The sequence below is a fragment of the Brassica napus genome, chromosome C6 (assembly GCF_020379485.1).
Source record: "Brassica napus cultivar Da-Ae chromosome C6, Da-Ae, whole genome shotgun sequence".
Taxonomy (NCBI): domain Eukaryota; kingdom Viridiplantae; phylum Streptophyta; class Magnoliopsida; order Brassicales; family Brassicaceae; genus Brassica; species Brassica napus.
Genome location: NC_063449.1, coordinates 44,785,015 through 44,801,102, shown reverse-complemented (window position 1 = coordinate 44,801,102; position 16,088 = coordinate 44,785,015). Strand labels below are relative to the sequence as shown.

Below are 16,088 nucleotides of genomic sequence, written 5' to 3'. Positions count from 1 at the left end.
GAGACACATATGTGTTATATTATTGGAGACAATAGATAACCGACTACTAACTTAAATAACCAACAATTACTTGAGATAACCAGATAATTGGTATACATTATAAGTTAGGTATACAATGTAGCCAAATAAATACATTGCATTTGGAATTATGATACTTCATTTGTTTGTTTTCGTCACCGGCTAACTATAACAAAAAATGATAAGTAAAATCTATTAACCGGTTATTTCACAAATAACATCATTAAAGAAAAGTGGAATTTTTTTTCAATAACTACGGTAACAACTAAGAAGAAGAACATGACTCAAGTACTTTACCCTCAACTAACTCTCTAACACCTCCGAACCGTCCTAAGCATAGGTCGACCCACCGGCCAACAATCCCACCAGCCAACAATCAAACAAGAACATGACTGACCGTCCAACCCAACACCATGGTCTGGAAGCGCTACGTGACGGGCTAGAGACGATCCGGTCAGAGTCACAAACTTTACTCCACGACCTATACCAGTTCATCCACTAACTCGTCCCGCGGCGTCGAGGCATAAGGCTTTGCAACCCGTACCTAGAGTTAGCATTTTCTGTTAGATCAAGGCCTAAGGCTTTTCAACCCGTACCGCGACCTAACGTTATATTAGACTGGGCTAGTCAAATATCAGAGTACTCATGAAACGCATATAAAACAAATACTTTATTGATTTAGGAAATATTCATACATAGAATAATTCGAGACTGGGCCCGGCCTAATGCCAAATCGAGCCAACAAACACATAACAAAATACTGTTTACAAAAGGCATGAAATCTACTCTGGCGGTCCTAACGTCCAGAACCAAGCTATCCGATCATCCTTACCTAAAGCGACCTGCAAAAAGGACAACAGAGTTGGATGAGTAATCTAGTATTACTCAGTAAGCTGGCGGCCTCTACCCGCAACTTAGACTCTAACCCATACAGCCCAAAATAACAATCAATCTAGCCCTAGCATGCAATAAAAGCTAAGGCTAAGCAATCGATCACAAATCAATAACCTCAATTATTATCTAATCAGACTATTACTAAGTTAGACAAGGCCTCCTGTCATGAATCTAACTTCAAGTAACAGAAACATGCATGAAAAACAAGTCAACAACCAATCTTTAATTTAATCACACCATTCACAATAACAAGACACTAATTAACTATGACTCGAGTCTAACTCTTAACAACGTATTCTGGTGTTACCACTCACTCTAAGGTTTCAACCCTCTACTATACACGACACTCTAATTGGGCCCAACAAAATCATTCTTCCTCCACACAATGGACACCGGCAATCCCTTCACTATTACACCACACAGGCGTAAGTGTTCGGGAATCACCCGGTCACGGTCCTCAATCGGAATCGCTGTGCCCCGGTCCTCCATCGGACTCGCCGGGGGCTGCCACATCCACGTGTGACACTCGGCCTTGGTGATCAACCAAGCTAAACCGAGCCCACCACTTTCCGGACCACGACCGGCTTAATGGTACCAATTTGAGGAAGCAATGACCTGCCAAGAGTAGAACCACCACGAGGTTCTCAACTCTATCTCACACACTTGCGAGTTACCTAACACTCTACTAATCTCAATTCCTAAGGAAAATACTTTGCTCTAGAATCCAAGTAAGATTCTCTGGCCAAACACGTACTCATGACTGACTCAATAGGATTCTAACACATAACCAAATAATCTAGTTCTAATAACTCAACCAGTTAGACACTCCCTTACCAAGAGCTGACTAACCTTAATCAACAAAATTAATTAAACAAGCAAGCATTTAACTAGTCTAACAAGCAATTTACTTAATCAAAACGTTATCCAGATAGTTAGCCTTCTGCTATGAAACTATCTTTAAAGATAACGGGTACCTGTACTCAACCATATCAACACGCAATAATAGAAAACATGATGCATCCTAGCCCTAGTCCTAGCCAGGTTATTAACTCAGTCTTAATTCCTTTCATCTCAGCTTAGCCCTTGCTAAACTGAGTCCGGTTCCATAAATAAAGTAACCCTAACGACTCTATCACCCAGTAATGTGATCATTCTAATTTATATGCAGACTTGATCTACCCTAAATTCCAAGTGGAATTCAAACAAACCAACTCACAGTGTTCTAGGCGAGAGACAGCTGGTTGATCGGAGAAGACTTAGCCAACTGACATTACCTCGGCTTCATCATGAAGAAACTGACAGGCCTCGACAGAACCTCCTTCCACTTCTGGACAGTTCTTCGAACCTCCCGGCGGAGTATCGAACTTCAGAACTTTGACTAATCTAAACCTGTGGAATTGATTTCTCTCTATACAGCACCTCCTCTTGACCATATTAGATACTGAGTATCTTTGACGGACTTATTTGGACAGAGCTTCCGCCTCACAACCGTAGAGAATCACCGATTGGACAGAATCTTGCTTCTCGGTGGAGTATCGGCCTTCGGCATCGACCATACTCTTAAATAGACCACTTTCTTTCTTTCTCTCTCTCTACCCACGTTTTTACTTTTTTTTGGAGTGGAATGGATGTCTAAAACTGAGGGGAGGCATGGGTATTTATAGAAATCATCGATCAGTAATATCGAGCCACACAGGGGACTGTGTGGCAGCCTGCATGCTTCCGGTTGCATGCGTGGCGACACCCGGGCGCAGACATGTCTTTCTGCATGACTCAGTAACATGCTGAGTGACACACCCACGACCAGATAGCTTGCTGCATGGCTGGAATCCATGCGACGCGACACACGGCCTGCTACATGTCGATCAACATGCTTAGGCTGCAGATACGGCAACATCTCGTGCTTATACATGTCATGCTGCATGTTCCAGCTTCATGCACGGCGACATGTCATGCTTCGGTTGACACTCATCTTACTAGACACTTGACACCACGTCCTTGATTCATGCATTGAGACACCTTGAGCTTCTCGGTTCATTTGCGATTTCGATCCTTCCGGTGAATTTCTGATCCGCGATTAATCCCGAATATTTTTATGCTCCCTTTCTGATGAGTTGAATATTTTTAATAAACTCCAATCTAAACTCTGACCTTGGCGGTAAATATTTCCCGATTCTCCGGCTTCATTGAAAACTTCCATAATACCGAAATTAGGGTTTTCCTCCAATTTCGGGTTTTCCCGTCGTGCTTAGATCCCGTCGTGCTTGCTTCCTGTCGTGCTTAATTCCCATCCTGATTCCACTGTCTTTGAAATAATATTCTGCTGATACGAAGTTTTACGGAAAACTTCGTGCTGAAGAAACGTCGTTCTTCTAAAACGTCGAGCTTCTAAAACGTCGTGCTTCTAAAAATGTTATGCTTACAAAACGTTCGTTTGATCAATCTAAGACATCTTCTAACTATGGTCGAGCAAGTTATTCGACTCATAGTTCATTCACGATCAATTCTTCGACCACCACGTTCTTCAAAATTTCCCGATCGATCTTTATCGCCCTCGATTCGACCACCAGGTTGACGCTCGACCAATCTTTTGTCTCGACCATTCTTATCCCGAAGGGCGGGTTATCACAAACTATGTCTTCTGAAGTGACCCACCGGAGATGGTACTTGGCGACGGTAATGCAACGGAGGCGGATGGATGGTGATGGTTAGAAAGTAAGCATTTGTTGGAGCATGAAGTGAGAAAGAGCTTTGTTTTACCATAAACCTAAAAAATTGATGGAGAGCAATGGAAAAGAAAACATGTTCTAAGTTCATGATCCCAAACGATCCTTGATCGTTCCTTTTAGAAACAGCTCTTGCATGTGGAAACAAAAATGGCTCACCCGGTTCTTCCAAAGACGAGCTCACACACACGCTGCCGTACCACGAATGTGAACACTTTGAAGAGAGAAATTTTTTTGGATTGAATTGAATTTCCTTTACAAAAAAAAAACTGAGAATTGGACATGCAAAAAAAAAAGAGATAAAGTGTGTAAAAGATAAAGAATACAATGAGAGAGAGATATGCTACACAAATACAAATGGGTCGTGTGTGTATAGTTTTACTCATGATTACATGAATGTAATCATTACGCAACTCCTTCCCCCCTCCCACTTCGTAAGGTTGAAGAAAGAAGATATAGGGGTATCAGAGTATTTTTTTCACTGGCAAGAGCTGAGCCTGGTGTTTGGGCCACCGATTTTTTCATGTGTGTAAATTATTGAATCTTTCTATATTTTACTTGCAAATTGCTCAAGAAAGCTATATATAGATGGATGCAATTGGTTATAGCATGGTACAACAAACTAAGCAAAATACTCAACGAGAGAGGCTTCAGGATGTTGGAACTTGATTACACCCTCGTGTATTATTGTTCTTCTTGTCTATGATGATATCACAAACAAGAAGTATACCATATGAGGTCAAAAAAATGGTAACGATGAGACCAAAAGTTGAGGGATGAGATTGAGTGTTACTTTGAATATTCGGGGGAATATGTCATCCCAAATTATAAGGTTATATGGCTTCCAAATTTTAGACTTTACAAATAAAACACACAAAAACTTACTTTATCCAAAAAAATAATTGAATGCACATCATATATTATAATCTTCTAGGCATTATTTGAAAAGTAATTTTTAAAGTTTGTTTATGTGTCACTATCACATTCATTTTCATTAGAAAAAATGAAATGACTTAGTAAAAAATGATAGCATGGTTTGAAGCTGAAGCTAACTGTAACATAGATATTTGCATTTAGTGTTAATTTATAATTTTGGTAATTTTTTAGAATAAGGTAATAGTGCATACATCATCACTAAATTAAATTTATTCAAATATAAAATAATATAATAATTATATATAAATATAATAATAACTTTAAAAAAAATCGAAAAGTTATTTAATTCTATTTTGAATAATTATATAATTTCTTATTACTATAAAAATTTCTTCAAAACTTATGCAATTCTTAAAAAAATTGTAAATTTCTGATCCTAATAAAAGAAATTATTTCTCTATTTAACTAAAAAAGTAGATAATAATCTAACCAGAATTCTAATTTTAAATATATACATATCCTTTTAAAATATAAACTTAAAATAAACAAAATTATTTCTTTATCTTAATTTTACGTTGAAAATTAATATAAAGCTAAGCAAATAAAAATCTAAAATTTAACAAATTTCAATTTTAAAATATAATATAATTTAAAATTTTATTTATGCGTACAGCGCGTTAAATATATAAAGAATGTAGCTTAGTCTGTAGGAACAACAAAATGCAATAGAGAAAAACAACTTCTACGAAAAAGACAAACTTGTGGTTTCGTCTAGACTCAAAACTCTTCTCAAATATGTCTCCTTCACATCTACTTATTATTTTAATATTTGATTTTAGTTTCATTACAAAACTACAAAGTGGAACACACTCAGATCAAATAATTATTTAAATGTTCAGTTAGAATGAAATGTACAAAATCAATAACAACAACAACGACAACAACAAGATATATAGTTTTTTGAGCAGCCAAAAAAAGGATAGCAACTAAGATATGGGCTTCTCAGTTTAAGCTATATCAAAATTGATTGGATGGTTATCATTTAATACCCTGTGACTGTGACTGACAATATCTTGATTCGTGACAAAGACTAGGAATTATGAAACAATACCATAAAGCTGAACACCGAGGAAATTCACTAACATATACTCCAAGAACATTCTTATTATGCTAAAAAGGGAAAAAAAAAAAAAAAAGCTAATTAGCTCAATATAGTTATAAGAGTGGGATACCATACAAATGGGAGAAAATGGTAGTGATGGGGAAAAGAAAAATGGAGGGATTTAGGGTATGGATTGCAAATAGAGTATCTTTGGGGTGTAGGGAGTACAGTTGCTTAAGAAAAAAAGAGAAGTACTATATATATATAAAAAAAAAGATTTTTGATAAAGACTGAACAGAGTCGACTGAAGCTAAACGAACGACACATTTTTGAGAGGAAGATTGAGTTTTGAAACCAACCCGACAAGAAATTACCCGAGAAGACAAAATCAATTCAACGAACCTTCTTGGAAATTACTCACTTATCCCCTTTTATGTATAGTTCAATATTGATGAACACATAAGAACTCGGATAAGATTTACTAACGCAAGATATTCTACATTGAAAACGATGTTACAATTTTTATGGTTTAATAATACTATTAAGTTTATAGTTAAGTCTTTTTTTTTTTAAAAACAATGCAGTTGGAATGAAAGTAGTTTATACATAAGAACTTAAGACGGATTGATATAAATATGTATAGTAACATATATCCATATTTTTCGGACGACACCAACCATTAACAAGTTGGGGTTATTGCAAACTCTGCCTTTTCTGACATAAATGAAGAAGAAACAAATACAACTGAACCTGTCTTTTTTCTCTAATTGTTACTCCCTCCTTTTTTTTAATATAAATCTTTTTAAAATTATGCACATAGATTAAGAAATCATTATTTTTTTATATTTTCTAAACAAAAACATCATTAATTATTTACTTAACCACAAATCAACCAATAATAATATAAAAGGTATATTATCATTGGTCATATAACATTAAGTGTTAATAAATTTTAGATAGAAAACCGAAAACGTCATATAATTTGAAACATAAAATTTTCCCTAAATTATATTAAAAAACGGAGGGAGTATTAACTTTCTTATTAGGTTAGACAGGAAAATAGATATTTTTTTAGGCAAGGCCGGAATGCTGGGGCGGACTGAAGGATGATGTTTATTAGTCAGACAAATTCTTAATTGACAATGTCTATGTAAATATTTTTTTTTTTTACAAATTTTGGAGTCTAAATTTTTTTTAGAAGGCTTATGTCTATGTAGTTTTCTTCAAAAATTTTAGAGACATGTTGCAAATGTTTCACTTAGAGCATCTCCAAAAATACTCTCAAATATATATAGAGTTTTGCAAACTCTATATTTGAAGTTTCAAAATACTTTTTTCCAAAAGCAAAACTTCAAATTTAACTTAAAAATTATTTGTAATTTACACTATGCTCCTTATATATGTCATAATTAATATAATCCATAAAACTTATGAATATAACTAGCACATATATAAAATATTATAGTAATATTAATTAATAAAATCCTACACTAAAATATAAAATTATAAATAGAAATACATAATTAAATATTAAACTACAAGCAAAATAACACATTATTACATAAAATTATTTTATTAATGCTTCATTTTCGGTTATACAAAGTTTGTTTGGACAATATTTTAGAAATTCCGGAGAAAATTTACTAGACTATTAGTGTTGTTGTAATATTTAAATTTGTGTAATAATTATGTTTTCATGTATATATCTTCTTAATTTTTTTATTAAGTTTCTTTTGTAATATTCTTGTTGTCTAATTCTACTTTTAAAATATTATAAATCTTATTTTGATTTTAAAAAAAAAACTTTTATGTGCAAAATTTTAATTTATAAAAATTAATTTGAAATATTTAAAATATACAAAAGTTTTAAAGATTAAAAATATGAATGAGAAAATACTTAAGAATCATAAGTGTGATGTAAAATTAATTATAAGGACCAAGATGCAAATAAAAAGATGAAATTTCAAATTTAGAGTTTTAAGTAGTGAAACTTCAGCTTTTTAAAACTCTAAATTTGAAATTTTGAAATTCTTTTTTTTAGAGCAAAAAACTTTATATTTGAAGTTATAGAGTTTCTTTCGGAGATGCTGTTATCGTAACCCAGGGCCAGCCCTCTTTTTAGGTATGGAAATTAATAGATAGCTGATTATGATAATTACTATGGACATGAGTAATGTTAAATTTTTTGAAGATGAAAGAAAGAACAAAAGATTCTTTAAAGAACGGACTGGATCTAACGTACCATCATAGTGCGGGGGCCTCTCTCCACAGAAAGTAATCAGGTGGCCTATGGATCAAGCTTGACATCAACCGTTAGATTCTAAAACCTAATAGAGTGGAAGATCATAATCGTCCATTTGATCCAAAAAAAAAAATCGTCCATATATGTTGACAAATGGCGCTCTCTCCGTTGGGGTTGACGTCAAAAGTCTCCTTATTTATGACGCCATAAAAGAAGACTTTTGGTGTGTGCTGCCAGGTTGTTTCCTTTCTCGTGCCTCGAACTTTCTTTTATTTCCTTTTTAAAAATTGGATTAATATAGAAATACTATAAAAGCCAAGAGACAAACTAACCATTTATATCTCATCCTTTAGATCATATCAAAACATTTCTCTCAACAGTTTAGATTGAAAAACCTAGATTTGATCGAAGCGCCATCTTTCTCGCTTTATCAACTCACCATACCAATTCCATGGCGGGGAAGAGGCTATTTCAAGATTTGGAGTCAGATCAAGAAAACAAATCCCAGAAACGATTCAAATCTCTACCACTATTTGCCTCGTATGTCTTCTCAGTATTTCTTGATTTTTTTCATATTATATTGTATCTGAATAATCATATACAGCTCAATTTTTAGTGAGAAACATGTTCGTTATGCAATCAATATATACATATATATTTGTGTGTGTGCTTATTTTATGTATATTTTCTCCCTCTCTTCTCTCTCTAGTTTTGTTAATTATTTTTTGTTTATGCCTTCTGCTAAACTTTCTGATAAACGTTTTTGTTTTTTACTGGCCAAGTTTCAGTGTGTTTGGAGCATTGAATACAGAAACCACGTTGACGAGCTTATCGTTAGCCCTAGAGCCTCTTGTTAGAAAAGTTGTAAGTACACTTTAATTCCACTTTTTGTTATTTGTAAATACTTATCTTAAGCAATATGCCAATGCCAATATTGTATGTTAAGTAGCGTTAGATTCATATATGCATCCTATAGTTTAAAACTGATAACTCATATATGTATCGAACTTAAGAAATGGTCAAATTAGCCAATTGAGAGTTAGAGATACATTTTACCATGTTTAGCATTGACAAATTCTGATATGCGAGTTAGAACTTGATAAAATAAGAAAGATTCATTCCGGTTGCCTATACTATATACCTTCTATGTACAACACATATACATAGTTGCATACATTTTAATACTTAAGTTCATGAAGACTGAATTAAATACTTACTAAGGTACAGAACTTTTTAGTATTAATAACAAGACCTCTAGCTAACCTAACAACATTTCGGTCAACTAAATCAAGATAGAAAAGACAAAAGAGAGGTCCACACACATACACATTCATGATATGATTTAATACAAACTCCATTTTGCAAACAATGTCTTTTTAGAAATATGATTTTGTTTTCATTATATTGTTTTTGTTTAAGACTGCCAGTACATAATATTTTTTTATCTTTTGCATCTTTTTAACATTTCATGTATCCATACATTAGATTATCGATAAATAATGTTACCCGAAGAGAGTAAATAATAGTGAGTTATAACATGTCAAACGGAAAATTTTATGTACATAAAACAGATAAGAGATCATCATAAGAGTAATTTATAACTAGTTTGGTTGATGGGAACAGGTAAGACAAGAAGTAAGTAAAAAAATTCGATCATTTTCTCGGTCGTCGTCGTTTCGAGTTGAAGCTCCGGAGAACATTGCTCCGACATTAAAGCTAATGTTCGCTAAGAATATACAGACGCAACAAATATTCACGGGAAGTAAAATCACTGACGTGGACAACGCTCCACTCCAGGTCATCCTCGTCGACGGTTCAAACAATGATCATCAGATCGTTCCTGTGAATCTTGACCGTCCGATCAGACTAGACATCGTTGCTCTTCACGGAGATTTTCCTTTGGGTGATAAATGGAGTAGCGATGAGTTTGAGCGTAGTATAGTCAGAGAAAGGGATGGGAAACGGCCGTTAATTGCCGGAGAATTAACTGTGACGGTGAGGAACGGAGTAGGAACGGTCAGAGATATTGAGTTTACCGATAACTCGAGATGGGTTCGTAGCCGTAAGTTTAGAATTGGCGTGAGAGTTGCCAAAGGGAGTAGCGGTCTAGGCGTTGCGGTCTGTGAAGCCATGACTGAAGCATTCATTGTTAAAGATCACCGTGGAGAACGTAAGTTCCTTTTCTTGACTTTCTGATTAGTGAACGTATATTCGTTGATTAACTATTGGTCAAGGACCGGTTTGATATCAATTAAACACTCTACTAGACATGCAATAGTAACATATCACTAGCTTTCTTTTTGTTCTGTTTCAATTATCTTTGACCTGACAACATTTCGCATCTATATTCACAACTTATGCATTTACACTATCAACTACGTACGATTTATAGATTATATACATGTGAAATATAATGTTGTTATAAAAACATGTGCAATAGTTATACAGTAAATTGAATTTTTGTTGTCAGAACTTATTATATTTGCTATTTTTGAATCTAGTCTGTCAAAACTATTATTTACCTAATATTAAGTATATATATACTATTTATAACTTAACTATATATGTTTACATATCTTATTTTATGTTTATCTTAGGTTTAATGATTAGAAAATTATATAACAAAATAAATATTCGTTTACATCAAAATTGCTAAAGTTGGTCAATATATATTGAAGTCTTTACTTGTTCTGCTTACACACATTTTATTTATGCTACAAACCAATTAAAATAACAATCGATGTGGACCAAAAGCAAACAAGTGTCCACTTTATATAAATGCAACAAGTCTTGGTCAATGCATGTATCTTTTTCTGATTTTAACCAATGCTTAGACCATCATTAACGCAAGGTTCTTAGTACATGGTTCTTAACAGAATATAAGAACCCGACTCTTAACTTTTAACTGAAAAAGTTAAGAGTCGGCTCTTAAATCTCTTATTTAAGAGCCGACTCTTAGCATTTTCAGTTAAAAATTAAGAGTCGGGTTCTTATATTCCGCTAAGAGTCCCGTCCTAAGAACCCCCATTAATGATGCTCTTACATCCTATTAGTTTTTTTTTTTTTTTGACGGCAAATCCTATTAGTTAATACTTGATACATCGTGAGATCATTTTCTTGAATCTTAGAACATGCCTATAATAGGTTCAATAAACACAGACATATGCGGATATCTAACTATATAAGTTAATACATAATGGCAATCAAATACAATTTGAATAATTTGTATTAATAATTAAATTTGTTTTCTACTACTTGTGGTTGGTGAAGTGTACAAGAAACATCACCCACCAATGTTAGAAGACGAAGTCTGGCGGCTAGAGAAGATACGCAAAGATGGGCCCTTACACAAGAAGCTCTCGTCTGAAAACATCAACAATGTTCAAGATTTTTTGAAGTTATCAGTCATTGACCTTGACAGACTCCGTCAGGTAAAACTATTATTTATACAGTTGATCTTAATCATTAATAGAGAATTACCATCTATATACAAATAATAATGTTTTTTTGTGTAAGTTGATTGTCTGACTAACAAGGCTTTGTTTATTTACAGATTAGCCAAATGTCTGATAAAATTTGGGATGTCACATTGAAACATGCTAGAGAGTGCATTTTGGGAAACAAGTTATACGTTCACAGAGGACCTAACTTTTTCTTGACCTTGAATCCGATATGTGAAGTTATGGAAGCAGAGATCAACGGTCAGTTTTTTTCCCGTCGAGAAGCGCAGAATCAGCTCTATATTAAGAAGTTAGTTCGAGATGCTAACTCAAAGTGGAATTTGTTAGAAGTGATGGAAAGAAAAACGAATGAGACTCCTCTTTTGACACAAGGTACTTTAGAGTTCAATACAGTTGTTATATAACACTAACTTATTTTCATGGTATTAATTACTAATGTTAAGATATAATTTTGATCACACAGGTGATACTATTGACCAGCAATATGGTGCAAACCACTACCACAACAACATGGAAATCAATAGGTCGTATCAACAAAACGGATATGCTCCAGAGGGATCTACCAACACTTTGGAGATGATAAACGAAGGGTATACTACGACGAGTCCAATGGAACTCGGTGTATATTTCAATATTACCGGATCGTCGTCCCAAGGTCATCTTAACCCTTTCGGTTAATCCTCATCTAAGACGCTTCTTGTACTCTCACACGATGATTAGACTCCTTTCCAAATAAGAGTTTAGTCTACTACTTGATAGAAACATGGATTATATATATACTTATAGATCATTATTGTACATAGTTGTGTGAAATTTAGAGAAAAGAGTAGGAGTAATAATATTTAGCTGAATGGTGTATTGCTTGTTTTACGTTTTCGAAATGAAAACGTGTTTTCTGCTGTTGTTGTTTTTTACCATCCACAAACTAATCAAAATTTTACTCTTTTTCATGTTACAAAAACTAACTCTTGAGTCTATATGATGTAAACCTATTAGCTGAACACAGAGAAACTCACTCTGGCTTTCAATTTCTATGGTAAGTGTAAACCACGTGCTAGTGGTCAGGTGGTAGCATGGCATTCCAGCGTCGCTAAACGAGCTAAATTCGAATCCGATTATACACTCAGATATACCTAACAGCCACCGGGGAACGGTTTACCGTTTTTTTTTTCTATGGTAAGTGTTCTTCAAAGTTTTCAAGTTTTTGGAAGTGAAGCCTTAAATCAATTATATCAAATGACAGAACATCAAAGCATCAAACTTCAGATTTGTCAAAATCTTACAGAAAAGCATAGTGAAACAAAAGGATTCGAACTAATCTATGCTAAGCTGCTGTTTCCGTGGTTGTTGCCGGACTCTTGTCGGAGCTCCTTGACGACAGCAGCTAAAGCCTCAGGGTTAAGACCAAGATCGCAAAGAGCAATCAAAACGGACAAGGTATGTCGATCGAGACCAGTCTCCAAGATGTTGGACATTCGAAACGCAAGCTCCAGCGAGTCCCTCGCAGTTTCAGCTGCCTCCTTATCCATTTACTCTCTGACCCCAGAGAATAAAAAAATCAAATCTTTTATTTCAAAAACTGAGGAAAAGATTCAATTTTTAATAATAGTTGCAATGTAGAGTGGTAACCCCCAAAAAGACTTAAGGAAACAAGCGAAACAGAGAGATGAACAAACCAGATTATGCGACGGAGATAGATAACCAACGGCGTCGAATCTGAGATCTCAGAGCTTTTGAAAGTTGTTGTGAGAAAAGGAGTAAAGGCGAAGTTGGGACACGAAATAGATTTCTAGCCAAACCAAAATTGGTTACCATCTGACCGGTTCAAATTAGAATCTTAACCGGCATCCCTATTAATTAATGTTGAATGTTTTTTCTGGAACATTATTTTTTTTTGGAAAACTAATGTTGAATATAATTTATTCTATCACAAATTACAAAAAAAAAAAAAATTGGTCTAAATGTTAAAACAAATTACAAAATATTACTTCTACAATCTACAAATTTATTTGTTTCTATTTTCACCATACTGAGTTGTTTTATGAAGATTCATACCCTTTTTTTTTTATGAAGATTCATACTTAAAGGTTCTATTTTGCATCATACTAAAAAATTCTTTTTTTGTTTTGTTTTCATACTAAAAATTTCATAGAAGTTTTTCACTCTGCATAATTGATATTTTTGGATTCCAAATCCAAAAAATTAGCGTAGAAACATTAATGAAAGTTTAGGAAAATCACTAAACCAAAGAGATTTCCCCAAAACGTTGAATTAACATAGTCAATGGAGTATCCATAATTTACCTAACGACTATTAATTACATCTGAGATTTATGGCATAGAATTAAGGAAAGTCGCACTCGTGGGATTACATTGAGCAGGCCTAGGCATAAAATCCGGAACTCGAAATTCGAACCGAACCCGAACCGAAAAACTCGACCCATTATCCGATCTGAAATATAAAAATACCCGAACGGATCTTGTAGGGTGGTACAAAAAATATCCGAACCCGAAGTGTTATTAACCGAACCCGAACGGGTAACCCGGAAATCCGAAATTAATAGTTAATATAAATATTTTGAAATATATATAAGTATTTCAATTATTAAATTCAAAATTTCTGGTAATATGATATATAATAATAAATATTAAAATTTTAATAAATAATTTAAGTACACAATTAGTTATAAATAATTCTTTTATAATTTGCTCATTGAAATAAGAAAGTCTACTCTCTATAATGCAATACATATTGTTTACAAATAATGTTTGTTTTCATGCTTGATTTAACATTTTATTGTTATTTTATCAATTTTATGTGTGATAGATTAATTTTTATTTAATTTAGATGTTTTTCTTTATGTTTTGCTTCAAATTTTTTTTTACTTCGGTTATATCCGAACCGAACCGATATAACCCGAATCCGTACGAGATATGATTACTTTATGGGTTTTAAGACGCAATACAATTTTGAACCGAACCCAGACTGTTATTATCCTAACCCGACCCGTATTAATAAAATTTTAGTATGAGACCTAAGAGCGTAAACCCGAAAACCCGAAAAACCCGACCCGAACGTCATGGAAAGTCGTTTAGCAAACACTTGCAGAAGAAACATAAACCAAAGCTAAAAGTAGGAAACTCGAAGAAGAACAAGATGTGTTTAACTTAATTCACAAACGACAGTGACAAGCAAATCAATTTAAAGCAAGAAGAACAAGGTTTAAGAGGGGAAAACGAGAGAAGGGAGACTAGCACTTGGGTTTACAGTGACAATGACTGGCGACCATTTTCGCATTTGGTGAGTTAAGGAAAGATTTGAACTCTGGGTTCTTCATGTACTGGCAGATACAGTGTTGTTGCTGGTTCAACCTGGTGCAACACTCATTGGAGGGCGTAGAGCCTTTCATTATGGCGTCCTCGCATGGCATAAGCTGCATGGGATTACATTGCTCTGCCGCGGCGACTCTGTTTTCTTGCGCAACAATGAGCAAGAGAAGGAGTGTACAAGTGATCAAGACCAGTTTTGTACAAGAGGCCTTCATTGTCTCTCTAAGTTGTGAGTTTTATGAGAGAAGATGATTTTCTGGTGTGGAGTTTGAAGTGTGTTTCTCTTCTTCTATATATATAGAAGGAGATAGCTTTGTGTGAGTCACGTTACTCAAATGAGAGCTCGTGATTACATAAGATCTCGATTTGTACAATACCAACTCTTTCTAAGCTCAAAGAGGTTATTAACTTTATAAAAATGCTTAGACAAAGCATATAAAGACTAAATGCCATTTGGGAAATGTTAATGAAAACATGTGCATCCAACATGGAAGTCAGCTTTCGGCTATAACCCCGTGAAGGTTATAAAAAGCTAGTTGGACTATTAAACAAATCAAAAAGCACCTTCAAAATTATATATCAATTCATTAGAGTAGTGTAACATAAGGTATTACTGAGGAAGTATAAAACATGATTCTAACTTCTAGTTATATTCAAAAGTCAGAACTTACAGCCAACTTGCAAACAAAAGCTGTTCTGTTCCATTCACTATGCAATTGCTTCCTTTCAGAATCTTCCATACCGGATTTAACGGAGTCTGTAACCAAAAACCAACCAAAATGTTTTGTCTCAATGGTCACGAGACGAATAAAATGAAGATTAGCCTCAGATAATTATTTTGGAGGCAGTGATAGAGTCCATATTCTGCGAGTGGTATAAGAGAGGGAATCAAACAAAAGAGTGACCAAATCATATATGCTGTCTAACTTCTGTCTCATGTCTGATTCCCGATTAATTATACATATGAGCTGAGTAAAGTTGGTCCGGATGATGATACCAAAGAGACCCCTAGGCCAAGAAAGAACAGTATGAGACATGCAATTCAGGAGAAAATCACTTGCTAAGGATCAAATAGTGTCTCTAATAAGAAACTGGAAGACAGAAAACAAGAACTGTCCTATAACATCTCTCATGTTCTTTAAAAATATGCGTATGCTAAAGAAAACAAAAGCGTTCTCTTTGCAAAATGATCTCCACAATTTGGAAACTAAGAACTCCATTTTTTTTTTGAAATAATGTTAAATTCCTTAACAAAAAATTCATATGGTGGAGTCATGGAAATTGAAAAACTTATCAAGTTAATCATCACTTTTGAGTCAGAATAAGACGAGTGATCAGGTTTCATACCATCAATCTTGATACCAAGACCAGACAAGTCAATATCTTTAGACCGGATCGGGGATGGGTATATCGACCGGTTTGTTATCGTTGTCTTTTAAA

The 16,088-nt window shown here is 34.2% G+C and overlaps 2 protein-coding genes and 1 long non-coding RNA gene across 4 annotated transcripts; 1 reads left to right on the top strand and 2 right to left on the bottom strand.

The window, feature by feature from the left end:
* Positions 1-8,191: 8,191 nt before the first annotated feature.
* Positions 8,192-12,264, top strand: LOC106407521 (protein SAR DEFICIENT 1). Of its 2 annotated transcripts, none has more exons than XM_013848394.3 (6): positions 8,192-8,398; positions 8,647-8,722; positions 9,482-10,028; positions 11,129-11,289; positions 11,412-11,691; positions 11,783-12,264. In XM_013848394.3, exons 1-6 carry the CDS (start codon positions 8,310-8,312, stop codon positions 11,995-11,997), a joined length of 1,368 nt encoding a protein of 455 aa, XP_013703848.1. In that variant the 5' UTR covers positions 8,192-8,309; the 3' UTR covers positions 11,998-12,264. The 2 variants fall into 2 exon arrangements, with proteins under 2 accessions (XP_013703848.1, XP_013703847.1); XM_013848393.3 differs by having other exon boundaries at positions 8,193-8,398; positions 8,641-8,722.
* Positions 12,265-12,520: 256 nt separating this feature from the next.
* LOC111207290 lies at positions 12,521-13,825 on the bottom strand. The gene is made up of 2 exons (XR_002659545.2): positions 12,996-13,825; positions 12,521-12,855 (listed from the first exon to the last, which is right to left on the bottom strand). It is a non-coding gene; the product is annotated as an uncharacterized LOC111207290 (long non-coding RNA).
* Positions 13,826-14,465: 640 nt separating this feature from the next.
* Positions 14,466-15,549, bottom strand: LOC111206811 (non-specific lipid-transfer protein 2-like). Its single transcript, XM_022704182.2, has one exon. The coding sequence runs from the start codon at positions 14,861-14,863 to the stop codon at positions 14,570-14,572; it is 294 nt and encodes a 97-aa protein (XP_022559903.1). The 5' UTR covers positions 14,864-15,549; the 3' UTR covers positions 14,466-14,569.
* Between the last annotated feature and the right edge of the window lie 539 nt (positions 15,550-16,088).

Bases quoted from the DNA above. Each gene is read 5' to 3' on its own strand.
- LOC106407521 (XM_013848393.3), top strand. From the start codon at position 8,310: ATGGCGGGGAAGAGGCTATTTCAAGATTTGGAGTCAGATCAAGAAAAC. The intron at 8,399-8,640 runs GTATGTCTTCTC...TTACTGGCCAAG, and splicing joins TCTCTACCACTATTTGCCTC to TTTCAGTGTGTTTGGAGCAT. The intron at 8,723-9,481 runs GTAAGTACACTT...TGATGGGAACAG, and splicing joins AGCCTCTTGTTAGAAAAGTT to GTAAGACAAGAAGTAAGTAA.
- LOC111206811 (XM_022704182.2), bottom strand. From the start codon at position 14,863: ATGAAGGCCTCTTGTACAAAACTGGTCTTGATCACTTGTACACTCCTT.